At 36.5% G+C, this 22,133-nt stretch overlaps 1 protein-coding gene across 1 annotated transcript in view; it reads left to right on the forward strand.

The window, feature by feature from the left end:
* PKP1 (plakophilin 1) overlaps positions 1 to 22,133 on the forward strand; it is a 47,243-nt gene that overhangs the window by 19,834 nt on the left and 5,276 nt on the right. Inside the window, exons 3-13 of the mRNA XM_039329363.1 lie at positions 249 to 676; positions 6,241 to 6,385; positions 8,685 to 8,892; positions 9,404 to 9,584; positions 12,204 to 12,318; positions 14,302 to 14,454; positions 15,133 to 15,309; positions 17,296 to 17,449; positions 19,400 to 19,586; positions 20,575 to 20,659; positions 21,370 to 21,466. Of these exons, the coding sequence (XP_039185297.1) occupies positions 249 to 676; positions 6,241 to 6,385; positions 8,685 to 8,892; positions 9,404 to 9,584; positions 12,204 to 12,318; positions 14,302 to 14,454; positions 15,133 to 15,309; positions 17,296 to 17,449; positions 19,400 to 19,586; positions 20,575 to 20,659; positions 21,370 to 21,441 (1,905 nt within the window). The 3' untranslated portion in view covers positions 21,442 to 21,466. The remainder of the gene's footprint in view (positions 1 to 248; positions 677 to 6,240; positions 6,386 to 8,684; positions 8,893 to 9,403; positions 9,585 to 12,203; positions 12,319 to 14,301; positions 14,455 to 15,132; positions 15,310 to 17,295; positions 17,450 to 19,399; positions 19,587 to 20,574; positions 20,660 to 21,369; positions 21,467 to 22,133) is intronic.

Below are 22,133 nucleotides of genomic sequence, written 5' to 3' on the forward strand. Positions count from 1 at the left end.
ATCTATGCATGGAATTGCATTTTGAAAATATTAACTCTCAGTTAGATGCCATTTCTGAAAGCAGCATGTGTTTGCCCCTTATTCAGCATGATTCATTCACTGTTCCTATCAAAGTAAATGTTACTTTCATTGCATCCAGCACCCAATCTCTTCCAGTTTTTTTCCTTTGTCAATCAGATGAAGAATAAAAGTAATCAAAGACATTTGTTGGTTTTCCTTCCCTTCTGCCTTCTTTCTGTGTCCATCAGTTGTATAATGGAACTCTCAAAAGAAATGCAGCTGAGAACAAACGCTACAGTTCCTACAGCCAAATGGACAGTTGGGGTAACAGGCATTATAACAAGATCTGCAGTCCTACACATCCTGGCAGTGACTACTGTTTTGTGCAGAACATGAAGAGTAGTCGGAGTGAGCCAGACCTCTACAATGACCCTCCACGAGGCACACTAAGGAGGAATCAGAGTGGAAGCCGAGTGAGTCACAAGACCAGTCTACATCGTAACAGCCTCTACAGCAATACATGCAACAATCAGGAAGGAATTACAACCCTCACAAGGTCAAATAAGAGAATTCCAATCCGTGCCCCCTCTTGCTCTTTTGCTAACAAGCAAGATGCAGTCTATGCCCAGCCTGTTGCCAGCAAGCCTGATGCAATCTATGGACAAGATCGTTCCAAGTAAGTCTCTGTGCGTGTTTTCTCTGTGCAGCCCACGATGTGGGAAATTACATGCAAGTAAAGACAGATATGGTAATAGTTAAACAGCATTATGAAAACCCATTTGGAGCACTTTGGTTTCCATCACCTTGAAAATACTAATTAATAGTAATAATAATCACTTCCGAACCTTATTCTGGCACACTTCATATGACTTTGATAGAATTTGCTTGAGGTAGAAAGCCATTTAGGCTACAAATCTAAGCAAGCCAATTAGTAAGTAACCCTATTAGAATTGCATGGTGTGGCTGTCAGTTATGTATAAAGAACCTTTAGGTAAAAAAATAAGTGGTATCCATATTTAACAGGAGACAAATACTGTTGTTGTTTATTAATATATTTCCCTGCTACACCATTGTTAGCTGAATATTTAGCACCACAGTTTAATATCTATTCAATGATTGAGTTCTTCCAAAGAAAAACTATATATCAAGATCTGAAAATTCCAATAGAATTTTTTTTTATTTTACTTAACCTATATTCAACCATTGGAATAAAAAGAAACCCAATAATAATCTGTATATTCTTAAAATGCTTAATCAGTTAGAAATATTAGCTACTCATGAACATTGGATAGTTTGCTATGTGGCTCAGCTTCTTTTGTGGAATGCTCACTTAAATAGAACATAGAATTTACTATAGTTTTATGTACAAATGGAATAATTAAAGCAGCTATGTCTTTTTCTAGGTTTACAGTACATAACAGCTTCTAGGGGTCTGTATGATTGTTTTTGAACATACTTTTGGAGACAACTGGAAACAGTTTCTGAAGAAACAGTGCATACTTGAAAATGTATATGGTTGCTTTAACTATGTGGAAGGAGATGAGTTTCATGCACCCCTATATGTTCTGCAGCAGTTCTTTAAAGTAATTGCATGCTAGATTCATCTAACTATTTAAAATTAGAAGATGCAGAGACATGTATGTATGAGCCAACATTGGAAACCTTCCTGAAAATGAGGTGGATGATTGTACACAAACTGTTCTGTTGTAATAAAATGTTTTAGGACTATTCTACATGCAGCAGTGCAAGTGGCATGCTAGAGTTTAAAATCAAGCAGTCTTCCCAAACCTCTCCTTAAGAAATGATGATTGCAGATCCAGGTTCCTATTAGAACAGAGTTTTTTCATCTCTTAAACTACTGTGTGGGAAACACTTTCCTCTGCCAAACATCTTTCAGGAGTGGCCCCTTTGGAGCACCCTTTCCAGTTGGGTGTGGTTCACCTTGTGAAACTGGTCCAGATTGGGGAGTTGTTTGCCTTGAAGCACAGGCCTGGCTGGTAACTCTTCCTTCTAGTTGAACCAGTTCCTCTTTGGGAGCTGTTTCATTTCTAGAACTAAGACTGCTTGGTCCTGTACCACAGTGGGAATGGGACAGGGATTAATGTGATTGTTTTAAAAATGGCACCAGTGAGTGAGTCACTTATGAGATCATCCAGAATGGAAAGTTCATTTCATATAGTTCTGTTGAAATAAATAAATGCTTAGAAATGTGCACCCTCCTAAGGAGCTGACAGTTTAATTCTTGAGAGCTAAGAGAAGCTGGAAGTTTTTTTTTCACATACATTATTCTCCTGGTCAGTTGAAATTTGGAGCTTCTATTACAGAGATTTGCTTAATATATGTAAAGGGGAAAACAAGCTTAAGGCTAGAGTAATGAGAAACTGGTCAAAATTGAAATTTACTCAACAATTTTGCCCAACTCTGAGTACAGAACCCAGATAATGAGTTCTTGCAGTTTCTGATGAAAAGTGATTCTACTACTGAACTGTGATTGCCCTGCCTCTTGCACCTTAGCCTTGCCTTTTTCCTCTGTGGAATCATCCCATTCAACATTCATGCCTTTGAATGTGCTAAAGCATTCCAATTATGGTTATGAGTTGTGGTCAAATAGTGCTCAATAAGTCTTTCCCAACAAGCTGAAGCCCTTTGAATCTATTTAATCTAAGTCCAAATTCAAGTCAATAGTTTTAGGAATTTTCTTTACATGTCTCTTAAAAACACCAAAATGAGAGAATTTATGCCTTAAAGACTAAGGATAAATCCAGTGGTGGGATTCAGCCAGTTTGCACCACTTTGGCAGAATTGGTAGCTAATTTTTTTGTTGCCCAGGCCCAGAATGGACTTCCAGAAGTGGCTTCCATACAGAAAACTAGTTGTTCACAAATTTGAATCCCACCACTGGATAAATGATCAAGAATCTATTATTCCTGTCGTTTTTAAAAAGGGCTTGCAAAAGAGCAGAAGTTGTGATCCAAATCTCCATCCTTACACAGTTGGGTCAGGACATTTTAATGTTACTACCTCTATTCTTCATTCCCTCAAAAAGCAGTGTGAAGCCACCTGTGATCATCTTCATGATTACAACTGTCATAAACACTGAAAGATTTTATGAGATTTAGAGGAAAACACAGGGCATGCTATGAATATCCATGAATTCCCAGAGATGAATTCACAGAAATCTTACAAATGATGTTATCTCACTGGACACCAAAGTTGCCAATACCTGCCTTCCACCAAAACAGAATAGGTTTGCAATAGTGGTGAATATCTACAGTATGATATTCAGAATAGGTATAACAGAATAGGTTCATATTCCACAGTTTTTAAATCATTTTTAAAGGCAAATCATTGGTTTTGGACCACATACCTAATCATAAAAATGGCAGAGTTCACAAACACACTGTACTGAAACCAAATTACCCATCTGGGTTTGTCCAGTGTATGATCTAGCATATGAGCATAAACACTACTGCCACCACTAGCAATGTTAGCATTGCTAACCAATGCTTGTCAGGTTTATTTCTTGGGAAAGCATACTTGCTCATTTGGCAAACCTTTCTCCCAATGAATGATTACAGAATTCCGTCCCTTTGCTACTCATCATATCTTTACCATTCCATAGTTTTCACAGCTAAGAATTCAACTAAAACAGTTGTGGAAATTGAGATTATATTTTAGGAAAATCCTGAGAGATCAGGATTGGAAAAGTCAAAAAGAAGGCAAAGAAAAAAAGACAATATCAGGAATTAAAGAAGGAAAAAAAGGAAAAGAGAAAATGTGAGTGGAGAACCTAAAATAAAAAAGAGAAATTCAGAATCACTTTCTTACCAATGCAGAACCTTCAGGTATTGTTTCAGTCTTTCCCTATTGGCAATTGTTAATATGAAAAAACTTTATATCTCACATTGGACTACCCAAATATTGGAAATCCTATGAAACTCTACAACTGATATATATTCCCAAATCTGTTTTCATACACCCATTAGTGGCTGAAAGTGGTAAGAAGGTGACAGGCAACAGGGAGAAAGCAGGACTATTTAACTCGTTTTTCACATCTGTCTTTACACAAAGGGAAAAAGCAGACCAACCTATCAAAAATAGTGCCATAAAAAACAGAATAGAAACACAAGTTAAGACAGGCAAGAAAATGGTAAGTGAGCACCTGTCCAGCCTAGACGAGTTCAAATCACCAGGACCAGATGGATTACATCCCAAGATTCTCAAGGAACTGGCAGATGTGATCTCAGAACCACTGAACTATATTTTTCAAAGGTCCTGGAGCACTGGGGAACTACCAAAAGACTGGAAAAGAACTGATGTAGTTCCCATCTTCAAAAAGGGGAAAAAATGGATCCAAGAAATTACAGACCTATCAGCCTGATCTCAGTACCTGGGAAGATTCTGGAAAAGATAATCAACAATGAATCAGCGAATACCTACAGGCAAACCAAGTCATTACTAAAAGCCAACATGGGTTTGTCAAAAACAGATCATGCCAGACAAACCTTATTGCATTCTTTGACCAAGTGACAAAATCAGTGGACCAGAGGATTGCTGTGGATATAATTTACTTGGACTTCAGTAAGGCATTTGACAACGTAGATCACAACCTACTACTTGATAAGACAGAAAAATGCGGGTTAGACAGTATCACCACCAGATGGATCCTTAGCTGGCTGACTGGCCATACTCAGCATGTGGTCCTCAATGGAACCATATCTGTTCTGGGCCCAGTGCTCTTCAACATCTTCATTTGGATGACGGGATAGATGGGGAACTCGTCAAATTTGCAGACGATACCAAGCTGGCAGGAATAGCCAACACTCCAGAAGACAGGCTTAGGATACAGGAGGATCTTGACAGACTTGAACACTGGTGTGAAATGAAATTCAATACCAAAATCTGGGATTTTTAGAATTCCTCAACTATGTGCATTTTAGTTTAATATGATTGAATGCCACATTTATAGCAGCAGTACTTTTTTGTCTATAAAGAATGGAAGAAACAATCTTCATAGGAAGACTGACCAAATATTCATTCTGACTAGATTGCCAAAATAATACCAGTATTTAACTGATAAATATGAGGAATTCAAATTATTCAATTCTTTAACTTTTCAGTTCTCCATTGTACAAATGCAACAGTTAGCACAGCAATCTTTCCTTGTTGTTGTTGTTATAGAAAAATAATTAGAATGTTGCAGATGGTGCATTCTATATAATTTTTAAAACCATTTTATAATGCTTTGGTAAGACTGTACTTGAAATATTGCATCCAGTTTTGGTCACCATGATATATATAAAAAATGTTGAGACTCTAGAAAGAGTGAAGGGAAGAGCAACAAAAATGATTAGGGGATTGGAGAGCTAAAACATATGAAGAACACTTGCAGTGATTGGGTATATCTAGTTTAATGAAAAGAATGACTAGGGCTGATATGATAGCAATGTTTTAATATCCAAGGGTCTACCTCAGAGAAGGGGTGTGTGTCAATCTACTCTCCAAAGCACTTAAAGGCAAAACAAGAAGCAATGGATGGAAACTAATTAAGGAGAGAAGCAACTTAGAAGTAAGGAGAAATTTCCTGACAGTTAGAACAATTAATTAGTGGAACAACTTGCCTTCAGAAGTTGTAGAAGCCCCAGCACTTGAGGTTTTTAAGAAGAGATTGGACAACCATTTTCTGAAATGGTATAGGGTTTCATGCTTGAGCAGGGGATTATACTAGAAGACCTCCAAAGTTCTTTCCAACTCTGTTATTCTGTTAATATATTTTATATTTAGGATGATTTATATAATCTTGATACAATTATGAGTCACTCCTAGATAGCAGAACAGAATTTAGAGCATAGATCAATAAAGAGCAGAAATCAAAAGAGGATCATGATCAGCATATACAAAGGCTGGCATATCAAACAAAAAATCTGAGAAGTAAACCTTTAATTTAAGAATAACTCTGTGTTAAAAGAATAAATTTTAATGTAATTATGATTTGGATACTTAATTTAACATTACCAAAAAGAGGTGGAACTATAACAGCAGTATCCCCAATTCAACAAGAATCTCTAAAAGTTTATTTTATTTATTAATTAAATCCTGACCATTTTCATAATTTCATGAAAACTGTGCTCATAGCTGCTGAGAAGTCAAAAGAATCACACAACTCATATTTCTTTTTAATATAGGCCTTCCTGCATAATGACCAAGGCAGTTTTGAATATTTCTTCTTTTTATATTCAGAATATGTCATGATGAAGTGGATTATGGAGCAATGACCATTCAGAAAGCCATTCAACTCCTGTGTTCCTCAGATGAGAAGAATCAGGCCATGGGTGCTTACTACCTCCAGCACACCTGTTTTCAAGATGAATCTGCCAAGCAAGAGGTAAATATGTTATTTGAGCTTTGTGGTGGAAGCTTAAAATTGCAGAATTAAGTCAGAACCCTTTTTTCTATAGCTCTCAAGGAAGATCAGATTAGGAAATGAAAACATATCCATTCAACACTAAATAAGTTACTAAAACATATTGCATGGATAAATAAACTTGCTTTTACACCCATATTTACTTAATATTCATAACATGATATTTGTCCACAAATAATTTATATTTGAATAGTTAAACTTACAGCTATTAGAAGTATTCCTGATTGGAATATACTTAAATACTGTTATTTGAATGAGGACAAAAGATTTATATAAGATTTACTATATTCAGTTAACTATTCTAAAGATATGATTATTTTTAGTATATTCATTATCAATTCAAGAACTGTATCCAAGGAAACAATTTGAGTTTGGAATATTTAGCCATTGCTTCCTAAGTAGCAAACAAGGCACCACTGAAACTCCAACTGTACTCATTTTCCTTTAGAATAATTAAGTTAATAGCCTCCTGTACTGAAACATTGTCTAATGGTCAATAAGAATATAATTAAGCTCTCAGAAATAAAAATAAATACTGCTGGTTGGAATATGAGTCAGAAAGTTCATCAAAATGTTTAGTAATCATATATACTATGTTATAAATATAAACATTATTTACAAATTAATCTAAACTTGCCGATTTAGATTAACAGGGCTAGTAATTCCAGCATTATTTAGAAAATGGATTTGTTTTGGAATATATAAATATTTAGTAAAATCTATCTGTTATGGCAGCTATCTCCTAGACAATAAAATGGGGTTGTTTACAGGTAAGCGCAGTGAATGCTCTGAATTCTGGAGCCACGTTGAAAAAGAAAACGCCATTGTTACCCCATGTCTCTTACACAATAAATAGTTCAGTGAAGTCTGACATACTTTAACATTCTGGGCCTATTCGATGACACCAATTATGTTTGATGGTGAACATAATACTTTTCAGGCTAGCTGTGATATATTTGAAATTACAGTAAAACCAAAGTTGCTGTTCATTGTGAGTCCATTTTCAAGTTTGCAAACACTCCTTTCTCACCATGATTCCTTGGCTTTAGGCTTTTGAAGAGATGTTTTTTCTACTTCTTTTCAGATATTTAAATAAATTTATTCTGTATATGACCAGACAAATACAATGGGAAGTAAAAACAATATGGAGTTCCCTTTTGCATGGAGTGAGAATTAAGGAATGTTGTCGCTATAGGACCAGCAATTAGACAGAAAAAAAAAGTTACACTGTTTTGTCACTGAACCTCAGAAAGGTCTTGTCTTTAGTATGAATTAAACTAGACTTCCTTTTAGTTTTAAACTCTTGATAATTTTAGTTGGTAGAAAAGAGATGGGAATTATAGTTTGGTCTGCAAAGCCCGGCACCATCATCATATCTAATTTATTTCCTGGGCAGAATCCTTTAAAAGACCTGGCTGCTTTGAGCTAAAAGAATAGGAAGCATGCAAAGACACAGATTAAAGTTCAAAAATCAGAGCCCTTAGCAATAAAATATTCTGAGAGGGAAGATGAATTAATGCTGGAGATGGGTACCTACTTTCCAAATGTCTCCCTATCCCACCAAAGAAAGGCATAAAATCAGTGGTGGGATTCAGCCAGTTCGCACCACTTTGCAGAACCAGAATCAGTGGCTATTATTCATATATGAATACATTCCTTTCCTGAATACATTGATTCCATACGTGAGTCACTTCAGGATAAGCACGGCTCAGCATCAGTCCTTATAATTGGCAGAACGAAATACCAATTTTTTTCAAGTCAGTGTCACAGGTCTGGGTCACATAATTCATAACACCATTCTCGTACTGAGAATGGACTGATATTAGAGCCATTGCTTAAAATGTATAAATCCTGTATTTATTAATCTACTGAAATGATTTATATTTATCTTCAGTTTGAAAACTGAATAATGGGAAGACCAAGTAATGACTCGTTTTTGGGGAGATATCATTTTTAATTCCTGGTTGTTTATCAGTCAGAAATATTCTTTTTCATTTAGTTCAACATAAGAAAAACATTGGGGTCTCAAGAAACTCTCATGGAGTTCTGAAGACCTGAAAAGGAGAAAGCAGCTGTTACCTCCACCTCCCTCGTATATGTGCCAGGGGTGGATTATATATGCATACCTTCTGCAGTAGAGCCTCCTTAAACAGGGCACAAATTTCATCTTACTATTAACTTTTAATACCAATGTTTAAAAGAACAGCAGAGCTTTATGAGCAGTTTTGACCCATGTGCATTTCAATTACTCCTTTTTTAGGTTTACCGACTTGGAGGCATTGCCAAGTTGATTGAACTTCTGCGCAGTTCAGATGAAAACGTGCAGCAGGCTTCAGCTGGGGCCCTTCGAAACTTAGTCTTCAGAAACCCAGCTAACAAATTAGAAACCCGCAGGCAGAATGGAATTCGAGAGTGTGTGAATCTCCTGAGGAGGACTGGGAACACCGAAATACAGAAGCAGTTGACAGGTACTCTTTTGTTTTACAGCAATGTGAAAGAACAATGGCAATGAGTCACACTATGCAACTAAAAAGATACTTTGGACACCTAAAGATGCACCTCTTCAAGAAATGGAAGCTAGTGATTAGGATGGTTGACAGATTAAGTTATTTGGAAATGCCTGAACATAGTCCTTTAATTTAGTCAAGGAATTCACTGTGCTTCCATTAATTTGTATTAATTTTTTTTAATATGGCGTTTTTTCCCCGCGAATTGGGGAATTTTGCAAATCAATCTTACCACTTAATAGGAAAAGAATTTGTTCCATATTTCATTAACATTCCTGCATTAAGATAAGTCCAAATGTGATCAGGAAATAGACTTCTGGTATTATCCTTCTGTGATGATTTAATTGGGATACCTGCTTGCCTTTAGTGAATATTTAGAGACAGACTTTCACATCAATCTGTCTTGCCTGTCTATATGGAAATGAGTCACATTGCAAACTCCAGCAACAAACCTCTTTCACTTAATTTTCAGGATTGCTCTGGAACCTGTCCTCCACTGATGAACTGAAAGAAGATTTGATACACGATGCTCTTCCAGTTCTGACTGATTGTGTTATTGTACCTTTTTCTGGGTGGTGTGATGGTATTAGCAATAGTAGATCAAGAGAAACTATTGACCCAGAGGTTTTCTTCAATGCCACTGGCTGTTTAAGGTACATCATTGGACATAATATTAATATTTTAATCATATCATTAAAAATCACTGAGTGATTTTAAAGTTATCCTGGAATTATCCTTCAAAAGAGCTATATGTTGTTATGTTTTTTTTCAAATATTTACAAAGACAGTGATATCAATAATATAAAAGTAAATAATCAAGCTTAAAAAAGATGGAAGAACTCTGCATCCTTTTGTATAAAGCTGGGACTCTGTTGTTTAAAAAGGTCCTTGCTGTTCAAGCCTTACCTTCAGTGGAGTTGGTGATATGAAGAATGGTTTCTGGGACCTTACAGAATTGGATCTTGTATGCTAGCAGACTGGTATGAAGGAGGCATTTCTTTCAGTGTGGGTTTCCAAGCCATTTAGGTCTTTAAAGAAAAGCAGCAGTACCTTGAAATGGCTTGAAAGGAAATAGTCAATAAGCTTTTTTTAAAAAACTGGTCAAGGAAAGAATGCCGATCTAAACTCTTCAATTGCTGTAGTCAAAGCTTCTGAATTAGATAATGCAATCATCCATGTAAATGCATATATTGGGATGTTGCTGTTGTTAATTAAATGACAAGCAGGTGCCAGATCTATGTTGTGTTACAGACAAATGTCCAACTTTATTGTCCTTCCTGCTTATTTTTTTGATAATTTAACAATAGCCACTGGCTAATGAATTTTCAGAAAAAGTCCTTTTGTATTGACTTTCCTATCTGAAATACCTTAAATCCTGGCAGTCACTCCAATTTACATTATACAAAGCAATTTGCGGGCAGGGAAGTCCACAAATTTCACAAGTCCATGCTTGTGAAAATCAAACAGACCTTGGCATGTAGATATTAGTTCTGACTTGTAGCTTTCACTACCAATCCCCTAGCTGCCAGCAACTAGGAACTATTGGATAGGTAGATGAAACATATTTGCAATTAGAAAATTTAATCAACTGAAGCACTGCCTTAGGACAGGGATAGGCAGTAGATAGATCAGAAGCTACTGGTACAATTTTGGGTGATCTGCAAAAGATTAAGAAGGATGTTTGACTCTTAATTGAATAACAGTAGCAAGTATTGAATATCTTTCCTCCTTAAACTAAACTGCTGAAAACAATGTTTGGGGAAAACCAGGGCTCTTACAAAAGTCAGCTTTCTTCCATATTTTGTGGTTTGGTTTCAATGTAACAATTATACAATTTGTTCATATCAAGTAATTTATTATAAAGAACTCCAACATATCACATCCATATCCATTGAAGATATGGTGTGACATACTCTGTCTTCAGTTATTTTATTGTATCTTCTCTTTTGCTCCTCCCTGGCACATTTTCTCTATAACAGTTAGGACCAGATGTGCAGCTGATTTCTACACCTGCATGCTGCTGCTACTCCTTTCTAAAACTTAACCATCAGCATATTTATTAAGATGTACCATAATTCTGTCTAAATAGTTGTCTATTTTATCCAAATATCTAATCAAACAATTTATTACCATTTGCCCGCAGAGATTTTCATTGAGGTTATTTATTCTATTATGAAACATATACTTAACTGTAAAGTCGCTGAATAGAAGGGGATGAATTTGAGTGTTTGTTCTGTGCCCGCAATTGCCCAATACTGGTGGTGTGGTTTCCAGCTATCATGGATTGGAAAACAGAAAAATATAAACTTACTTAACTCCATTTAAAACAAAATGCAAACCTTCAGTCTGGAACTACAGAAATCCTGGGGAGAAAATCTTAGTGAAACCTACTCCTGCCAACTTGTCTGATGAAGTATAAACCGTTTTTCATAATTCCTCCATGAATTCTAGTTGTTCCTTCCCTGGCCATGATAAACTTGCTCACTTATGATCTATACCATCTGATACTTCCCAGATGTGTTGGATTTCTGTTTCCATGATTTCATATAAGCTTTCGATGCTGGCTGAGGATAATAGAGACTGTAGTGCAACACACCTGGAAAGTTACAGGTCAGGGAAGGTTAGTATATGGAAAAGAAACAGCTCTTTGGTACTTTTTAGTAGAGATTTTCCTAGCTCTACTCACAACAGCCCTTTGCACATAAAGTCATGTCCTAGGTGAGTGATCTATAGCCTTTCTCTCTTTTTTACTACACTGGCTTTGCAAATTAGTATGCATGTTTCAGGTCAAACTGCTAATCAATCAGATTATAATACAAAGTTCATATCCACAAGCTCAGATGAAGCCCTTTGATCTAGTATTTACTGCTTACGCATAAAATATTAGGAATCATTAAAACTGCAAGAACGAAATGAAGCTTACCTATTCAAAGTGCATCTAGAATGAGAAAAAAGACCCACACAAACAGGAAACTCAGTTTTGATGGTGGTTCTATGGGAGAAATCTTCAGGCAATGCTGGACTGCTTTTCAGGCTAATTGCCCGTGTTCTCAGAGGCTGGCTGATATGAGATGGGATTGTTTTTAGATTATTTTCAATACAATTGACTTTTAATCAGCTTACATTCTCAAAGTACCTCTAAAATTCACTATCTAAATCTTCTTCCTCTTAAGAAAGGATTTTCTAAGATGTTTAATGGTTTTCTCTATGCTGTATATAAACTTAACTGAACAAATGTTTCTTTCTTTTTCTTTATGAAATGAACCTTGTAGGAACTTGAGTTCTGCAGATGCTGGACGTCAAACCATGAGAAACTATCCAGGATTGATTGATTCTGTGATGACTTATACCCAGAATTGTGTAGCAGCTAACCAGCCAGATGATAAGGCAAAAAGATCTTTCTGTATACTTTATGAATTGATACAACTCTTGGTTCCATGAAAAATTAGCCTTGGACTGAATGCCAATGAATATATAAATATGGACTAGCTTTTTTTTCACACTTCCTCACCATATCTTTTAGCGTCTTTTCCTGTAAAAACTACATGACAATATTGTGAGCTATAATGCTCATGTTCACAATGTAAAGGGAAAATTACTTTGGATCTAGTCAAGATGTCTTGTAGCTCTAGCAAGATCCTTGCTCAATTTCAAATGCCGTTTATTTCCAAATTTCTTGTAAGATGGTAGCTGCATCCTTGAAAGCATAAAATCATGTTATGTGATAATGTAGGTAGGAAGAAAGAAATGTTCATTATTAGCAAATTCCAAATTTTATATATTGTACATTTAGAATACAAGCTGTTCTCAACCTAGGACTAATCACTTATTGACAGTTCAAAGTTGGTGATGGATCCCCCAAATGGTATTTATGAGCCATTCCATAGTTCTGATAGCTGCCCCCATTGTCACATGATTGCATTTTGGGTAGTCAGCAACCATTTGCAGAGTTCTGCGGCCATGTAATAGCAATTTACAATGTTTTTGCCAGAAATTGGCATTTATTTCCAGTTTCTGGAAAAAACTGCCCATAGCAAACAATGGGTTGGCTTAATTATCACAGTGTTGCTTAATGGTTGTGGTGCTTGCTTTGTGACCACAGTGTTCTCTTAACCACCACTGGGGAAAAAAGGTTATAAAATTGGGTTGGTCACAAGATAACCCATTTTACCACCATAACTGCCAGGCCTAATTATGGTCATAAGTCAAGGACTACCTGTACCATTAGGTTTTGCTCTAAAAACACATTCAGTACTATAGTCTCATCAATTTTTAAGCTCGATTGTTTTTTTTACTTATTCGTTGATTTATTATTTCCCAAACCTAATTTCTTCAAAATCTTAGAATCACTTTGCTTCCATTACCTTCCCATTTCTATCATCATCATCATCATAATAATAATAATGTTAGAATGTAATCTAGTTCAACCCCCTGCTCAGGCAGGAAACCCTATACCATTTCAGACAAATGGCTGTCCAGTCTCTTCTTAAAAACTTCCAGTGTTGGAGCATCCACCGCTTCTGGAGGCAGGTTCTTAAACTGGTTAATTGTCCTAACTGTCAGGAAATTTCTCCTTAGTTCTAGGTTGCTTCTCTCTTTGGATAATTTCCATCTGTTGCTTCTTGTCCTGCTTTCAGGTGCTTTGGAGAATAGCCTGATTCCCTCTTCTTTGTGGCAACCCCTGAGATATTAGAACACTGCTATCATGTCACCCCTTATCCTTCTCTTCATTAAACTAGACATACCCAAATCTAGCAACCATTCCTTATATGTTTTAGCCTCCACTCCCCTAATCATCTACGGTGCTCTTCTCTGTACTCTTTCTAGAGTCTCAACATCTTTTTTACATCTTGGTGACCAAAACTGGATGCAGTATTCCAAGTGTGGCCTTACCAAGGCATTGTAAAGTGATATTAACACTTCACATGATCTTGATTCTATCCCTCTGTTAATGCAGACTAGCACTGCCTTGGCTTTTTTGGCAGCTGCAGCACACTGCCGGCTCATATTTAAGTGATTGTCCATTAGGATTCCAAGATCCCTCTCACAGTTACTACTATTGAGCAAGGTACCACCTATACTATTCCTGTGCATTATGTGAACAATTTAGACAACTGTTACAAATTCCTTTTAAGCATTTCAAGAACCACATGGTTTCTATAACATTTTTCTCATCTTCTTTCTAGAGGAATCTTTATGACAAGCAATTCATTGGGAGATCAGTTGTAAGGATAATTTAAATTTAAATCTGAGGAAAAAGTTCAATCTTTAAACCAAGATAACTCATTAATATGCCCCTCTGTGTATCGCCAAAATAACAATGGCAAATGTATCGGCATAATAAATAATTAATTATTTTGATTCTTGTAGTCTGTGGAGAACTGTATCTGTATCCTTCATAATTTGTCCTACCGCCTGGATGCTGAAGTGCCAAATAAATACACCCATCTTAACCACTTGGCCAGAAACACTCACATGAACAGAAGCTTGACAGGCTGCTTCAACAACAGAGGAAAGCTAGAGGTAAGATGTGAGGCATTTACAAATTGCAGAAGATGTCATTCAGATGAAGGCACCTTCCTTTGAAATAAAGATAGGCATCCTACATCCTTTCTTTAGAATGGGAAAACTACCTTTCATTACAGTTGCAAGTATCAAAGCAATTATTCAAGTCTCAAATCTTTGTTTTCCCTTCAATATATATATTTTTTAAAAAATAAATTGTTGAAGCCTAATGAGGCTCCAAAATTTCATGCAACTTTGGCATTCCTTCGTGAAATTTCACTACAGATGTCCTCAAACAAGTAATTGGAACTGATGAAATGTTGATTATCTCAACAAAATCCTATCAATTTCTGGGGCAAGATTGTCATGAATTTTGGCAATCATCAGAATAACTGAATGATTTATTTTTAAATTTGAACCTGAACCCCTGAACAAATTCATTTCTGATGATTGTAAAAGAGTATAAATGCATCTTACAAAAACAGATATCTCTCAGACAATATCTTTACATGTCTTTAGTATTTTATTCAAGTGTGCCAATTGTATAAACTTTTGTAATCTTGTATTATGAGCACACAAATATATTGAGACACACTTTGTACCCTATTTAATTAGCAAGGTAAAATGATAAGTTAGGGTGATAAAATGTGGGCCTTTTGCACAATGTTTTAGATTTTCCTTCTGATTTATCCTTAGTATGATGAATATAATCTGCCACTTCCTGAAGAGGACTATAAACCTAAAGGTTCCACCTGGCTGTATCATTCTGATGCCATCCGCACCTACCTGTCTTTAATGGAAAAAAGTAGAAAAGATGCTACCCTGGAGGCATGTGCTGGAGCTCTCCAAAATCTAACTGCAAGCAGAGGAATGGTAACTATTACGCTTTTTGCTTACATGTTTGGTTGGATTTTAGGGGAAAAACTCTATTTCCTTCTTGTGAAGAAAATAAAACTGTGGGGAAAATGAAATTGTGAGTCCTTAGTGCTCTCTGAGCTTGGGTGTTTGTTTCCAGACATTTGGTTACCCTTTATTAATATTCATTAGCTCTTGCACTGATGATGTTACCTAGTCAGGTAATGAAATATCTGCAAGCAAACATCCAACCTAAGAGAGCATCAGGGTCTCTTAGTTCTACCTTGAGTTACGAATATCCTCTTCTATTGAAAAATACAACCATTTAGAGAATAATCAAAATCCATTGAAATCTGAAGGATGTACCCATTTTTTTCTGTTTAGTCAATCTGCCAATAAAAATTAACATTGCTAATACCGATCAGACTTCTTCCATCAGAGAAAACATTTTGTATTAGCAAAATATTAATTAGGTAGATAATTGTTTTAAAAATTTTCAATGTAATAAAATATACCAAACAAACAAGAGCAAAGATAGAAAATAAAAAATACAAATGCCTTCTGGTTTTCTTTCTAATGGGTAATTATCATCTTACTTCCCCACCCCCCAACTTCTTATTTTTAATTCCCAAATCCCAAAATTATAAAGCCAGTGTTTTCTTCCTTCAACAAAAATTCCATTTAAGGGTTCCAGTCTTTTAAAAAAGACTGTATTTTTTCTGATAGTTTTTTTTTTCAGACCAAAGTGGTCAACTTCGCCTTTTCTTCAAGTTCAATTAATTTTGTGATATAGTCTTCCAACTTGTAATATGTTACTTGGACTTAATGGATTTTTACTTGCTTCAATGTATGGGATGCATTATTGGCAAAAACTTAAAAAGAATAAGTACTCCAAGAAAGTAAAATAAGGAAATAATGACCTATATAGAAATTAGAAGCTTTAATGCTACATAGTAATTTCTAAATTCTAATCCTTAAATTTTAAATTAATTCTACACCAAAATATGCATCCAAGTTCTCAATTGGGACCAGAATTTCTGTCACTAAGTAATGCAATTGTAAGCTTAGCAATGACAATCTCTACAATCCTTGGTGCCATTGTTAAGTGAGGATCTTGAGTCATTAAGCAAGCACCTTGGATGGCTACTGTTGCTCTGTGGAGGGAAGGTGTATGAGCATTCATAAATGGCTGATGAGTTAGAGTATGGAGGGGTTGGGGGATGGGGGATTGGGGAGAGTCTTACCTGAGTAACTTGTGACTTTCCCTGATAGTTTCCCCATTTACTTTGCTTGTGAGAAGCATCATAACTTTAAAAGTCATTGAGCAAGTGATCATTAACTGTGCAATACCTGTAGTCTTACCCACATTAAACCCAACTGTGGGTTGAGGGAAGGAACTGAAAAAGATGTCACATGCTCTTTGTGTGGGCCTTTTCTATTCTCCCTGTTTGGTGGCATCATGTGTGAATTTGTGGCTCATATGTGTTTACTGAAAAATCATTCCTCGTAAGATCTGTTTGCAGAGAAAACTGTGGAGAACTATTTGAGGGCACTTGCCACAGCACAAAAAAGAGGATGTGCCCAGGGTGTGTGTTTCAGGCTTTCACTCTTGGAACTCCAGGACTGAGCGAAGCCAAATTCTTAAGGATTTATGTCTTAATTGTTTCTTAAGAAGGATTCCCTTTTGTATGTCATATCTAAGTTTAGGCTTTGCCATTTACAGTTTGTTATCAAAGAATAACTTTGTTTGTTCTGTGATAACAAACTGTAAATGGCAAAGCCCAAATTTACATGGTTGTGAGTGATATGCAGAAACAGACCTTGGCCAGCTTTGCTTTTCCTGGAAAGCTCGCATGATGAAACAGCAAAAATGAAAAGGCGAATGAGTTGTGTTTTTTTTAAATAGGATCTTCTAGCAATAAGGAATCCTGAATGTTCCATTGTTTTTGTTCTAATTTGGCAGTTCAGAAATTGTTTCAGATGTAATTTTGTTTTGTCCTCTAGATGTCAAATGCAATGAGCCAACTAATCGCCTTAAAGGAGAAAGGGCTGCCCCGCATAGCACGGCTCTTGCAATCCAGTAATGCTGAAGTTGTCCGATCTGGAACATCTTTACTGAGCAACATGTCCCGACATTCTATTCTCCACAAAACCATGGGTAGGTGTTATTTTTTACTCCATGGGGCTCTCTGATATATCATTCCTACCATCATTCTTTTCCACAATGAAAAATGCAAAAATCCTGATGTCACAGGTAATTAAGACATTGAAATTTTATAAATATATCTTTTTGTGCAGCCTTTTATTTTAAAAATCATCAACTCTAATTAAGCTGATATCACATTTCCTGTTTTATAATAATGCTTTAATAGTTGAAATTTTCCTCAACCTGATAACTTTCCTCAATCTGTAGTCCTGTTCTTGAGCTACATCTCCAGGATTTCCTCAAGCACACTGGCTAGGAATTTTGGATGCTGCAACTTCGACACAAATGGAGCAACATGAAAGGACAAACTTTTCTAGTAGTTTCCTTGTTGTCCATATTAGCAGCACTAAGTTGCTCTATCATACATTCATTAGTATTATGGGATTCAAGATTAAATGAGTTGTGAAACAAAAACACAAAGAAAGGAAGAGTGACTGACGGGTACTTCTGGGCTGTGCTACTTTTCACATGAAGTGATGTTCATTTTTATGGGCCAAATGTATTTTATCAGGAAGTCTACACAACCTTCATCACCATCTCATGAGGATTTGCTGCAGTCCTTTTTACATTATAACTTTACATTCAGAAAAACTAGATAACAGCAACAACAACAATAATAACAACAATAAAGTTGGAAGGGACATAGGAGATAATCTAGTCCAACCCCCTGCTCAGGTAGGAATCCCTATACTATTTCAGACAAATGGCTGTCCAGTCTCTTCTTAAAAACTTCCAGTGTTGGAGCATTCACTGCTTCTGGAGGCAGGTTCTTCCACTGGTTAATTGTTCTAACTGTCAGGAAATTTCTCCTTAGTTCTAGGTTGCTTTTCTCTTTGGTTAGTTTCCATCCGTTGCTTCTTGTCCTGCCTTCAGGTGCTTTGGAGAATAGCTTGACTCCCTTTTCTTTTTGGCAATCCCTGAGATATTGGAACACTGCTATATGTCACCTCTTGTCCTTCTCTTCATTAAACTAGACATACCCAATTCCAGCAACCGTTCCTTATATGCTTTAGCCTCCAGTCCCTAATCATGTAGGTTGCTCTTCTCTGTAATCTTTCTACAGTCTCAACATCTTTTTTTACATCGTGATGACCAAAACTGGATGCAGTATTCCAAGTGTGGCCTTACCAAGGCATTGTAAAGTGGTATCAACACTTCACATGATCTTGATTCTATCCCTCTGTTAAAGCAGCTTAGCACTGTGTTGGCTTTTTTGACAACTGAAGCACACTGCCGGCTCATATTTAAGTGATTGTCCACTAGGACTCCGAGATCCCTCTCACAGTTGCTACTATTGAACAAGGTACCCCTACCTGTGCATTTTTTTTCTTGCCTAAATGTAGAACCTTACTTTTTTCACCATTGAATTTCATTTTGTTAGATAGCGCCCAATGTTCAAGTCTGTCAAGATCCTCCTATATCTTAAGCCTATCTTACGGAGTGTTGGTTATTCCTGCCAGCTTGGTGTCATCTGCAAATTTGATGAGCTCCCCCTCTATCCCCTCATCTCAAATAATTGATGAAGATGTTGAAGAGCACTGGGCCCAGAACAGAGCCCTGGGGCACCCCACTACACACTTCCCTTCATGTAGATGCAGTTCCATTGAGGACTACATGCTGAGTATGGCCAGTCAGCCAGCTATGAATCCATCTGGTGGTGATGCTGTCTAACCCACATTTTTCTATCTTATTAAGTAGTAGGTTGTGGTATACTTTATCAAATACCTTACTGAAGTCCAAGTAAATTATATCCATAACATTCCTCTGGTCCACTAATTTTGTCACCTGGTCAAAAAATATCTGAGATTAGTTTATATTTCTCCTAATCTTAGCCTGAGTAGCTCTTTTGAGAGAGTTTTATTCCATTCTTTATTTAAAGGTGGCCTCTTTCTGCCTCTTTAGCTCACCAGGTGCTTCCAGATGTGACTCGCCTTCTAGCCCTCCAGGCTCCAGGATCTAGCAACTATGGAGACATCATGACATCAGCTTGCTATGCCCTGAGGAACTTAATCATGTACAACCCACAGATGGCCAAGCCCTACTTGACTGGCAGTTTGATAAATAATGTAGTAGGCCTGTGCCGAAATGGGTGAGTAATAATGTGCAACTGGGGGCATATGACAGTGATCCTATGCAATGTTGACATGTACTTAGAGGTATTTTACATTTATTGTATGATTTTTTTCTACATAACATATCCCATTTTAAGGCCATACCATATCAATAAATATTGGATATTCTACATACTACATGACTGCTTGAATAAACTTATCTGTACCATCTTCCCACGATACTCCTTTAGGATTGAACAATGAGGTTGACTATAGCTAGTCCTCAACTTACAACCACAATATGGACCAGAAAATTTATCAATGGTGCATTGGTTAAGTGAGGCATCACATAACTGAACCCATGACCTATTTTGCTGTGGTTGTCACAGTAAATCATCAGGATCATTAAATGAAATAATAAAATTTTACAATCTTCCCTGCCAGCTTTCCTTTGACTTTGCTTGTCAGAAGCTAGGTGGGAAGGTTGAAAATGGCCATCGTGCAACTCCAGGATGCTGCAACAGTTGCAAATGAATGAGAGTTGCCAAACACCTGAATAACAATTACATGGTGGCAAGGACACCGCAATGGTCATAAGTTTGAGATCTGATCAAAAATCACTTTTTGCAATGCCATTGTAATTTCAAACAATTGTTAAATGAATGGTTGTAAGTGGAGGACTACCTGTATGATCAAGAAAATTGATATTCTCAAAAACTGCATGAAATGAAGCACTTGCCTCCCATAATCCAAGCTTCATTGACAGAAGATGAATCTACCAACATTGTAGAAATATCCCCTTCTCATACCTACTCCATTCAGGTCTTTGTGCAGGGGCATTCACATCTGCCAGTTAATTACACATACCTCAATGCTCTTGAAAACATTAAATCCTTAAAATGCATCATATCTTTTGAGAGGGAGGGAGGGAGGGAGGGAGGGAGAGAGAGAGAGAGAGAGAGAGAGAAGAGAGAGGGAGGGAGGTGTTTGTGGGTGTGTATTATAGCTCTGCTTTTTTTATTACAGATCTTATCCCAAAGCAGCTGAAGCAGCTCGAATGCTGCTATCTGATATTTGGTCAAATAGGGAACTCCAATCTGTACTAAAACAGGTAAAATATCAAGGGTGGTATCTTTTTCCACTTCTTATAAAACAATCCGGCATATCACACACTTCAGTGTGAGATTACCATATACGCACTGTGCAAAATAGCAAAAGATAAATTCTAAGACTTTTGGAAAGCAGGGGAACTGGGATGTTTAAAGTTCAGAATTACGATTTTTCATTTAAGATATCAAGATTTAATGTAGCTTCAAAATTCACCATTTATATGTACAATATGTTGGATGGTAGTAAGTGCAACATATTTTCTAGAGAGCTCAGAGTTTTGTCTGGAGATGTAATGGGAGGGAGGGAACAGAGAAAGAAAGGTAAGTATGTAATAAGTTTCATGTACAGTTCCATGAACAAACAACTGCATCAGAAACACACATGTAGCCTTTTTTTCATGGGAAAAGATAAAATAAGCAAATTTAAAAAAACTACAGATACAAAAGTATAATAGAGTAAATTAAAGAAATAATTGCAGAAGTACAGTTCTTTAGTGTATTTTGAAATTTCACAAACTGCTTGAATATTTATATATGATCAGTAAAATATACTGATGGTAAAATATACTGATTGGTTCAATCTTATGTTTTCTTTGAATGTAACAAATGACTTGAAAAAGTATTTAACTTATTTAAATTATGTTAAAGAAAAAAATTCTTCTTCTCTTGATCTTCTCTGTTCTTTGCCTTCCTTCCATGACTCATTCTGCAGCAAGGATATGACAAGAACATGATGGGATCCTTAACAGGAAGCACTTTAAGGACTCTGTCTTCCAGATTCTAGGAGACTTTGCCTGTTTGGATTGCAGGTAAATGATTGTATCTGCTTTTTTTTTCAAAGTTAGGAAAAAAGTCACATTTCCTACAGTTCAAACCATAATTAGAGCTATAAAAGAACAATTTCATGCACTGAATGTGGGGCTGCACTTTCTTTGAAAAGGAGCTGATTTTAAATTTGGTCACTACAATACTGGTGCAGAGGGCATGGACTATGTACACCAGAGTTGTGGAAACCACACCCTTAACAAACCATCGGTTTGCTTAACAACTATTGTGTTCACTTTACAACACCAAGATCGCTTTATGACTGTCACAAAAAAGGAATAAAACCAGGTCAACCTTGTCTATGACTTGATGTACAATGGTCACAAGTTACAGCCATGATGGGAAGGCTCTATTATGGCCATAACTCGAGAACTACCTGTACTTAACAGCATTATTTTATAACTCCCAGAGTTCTTATAGTGAGTAGGCCCAAACTGGGAGAGATTTAAAGGGCAAAGTAAATACTTTAAGCCTTCCAATTGCTTAAGGCACCCATATAATCCCTAAAAAATTCTCAAATTGCTTCCCCAAATCTTCCCTGACAACTTGCAAATCTAATTAACATATTTTCCCCGTCAACCCCAAAATGATTTTCTTCTGGAGTAATTTAATGGCTATCTGATCCAATACACTCCTATCTCTGTTACTGCT

Source organism: Crotalus tigris, unplaced genomic scaffold, assembly GCF_016545835.1.
Source record: "Crotalus tigris isolate CLP2741 ecotype Arizona unplaced genomic scaffold, ASM1654583v1 scf7180000024396.1518868, whole genome shotgun sequence".
NCBI classification, from domain to species: Eukaryota; Metazoa; Chordata; class Lepidosauria; order Squamata; family Viperidae; genus Crotalus; species Crotalus tigris.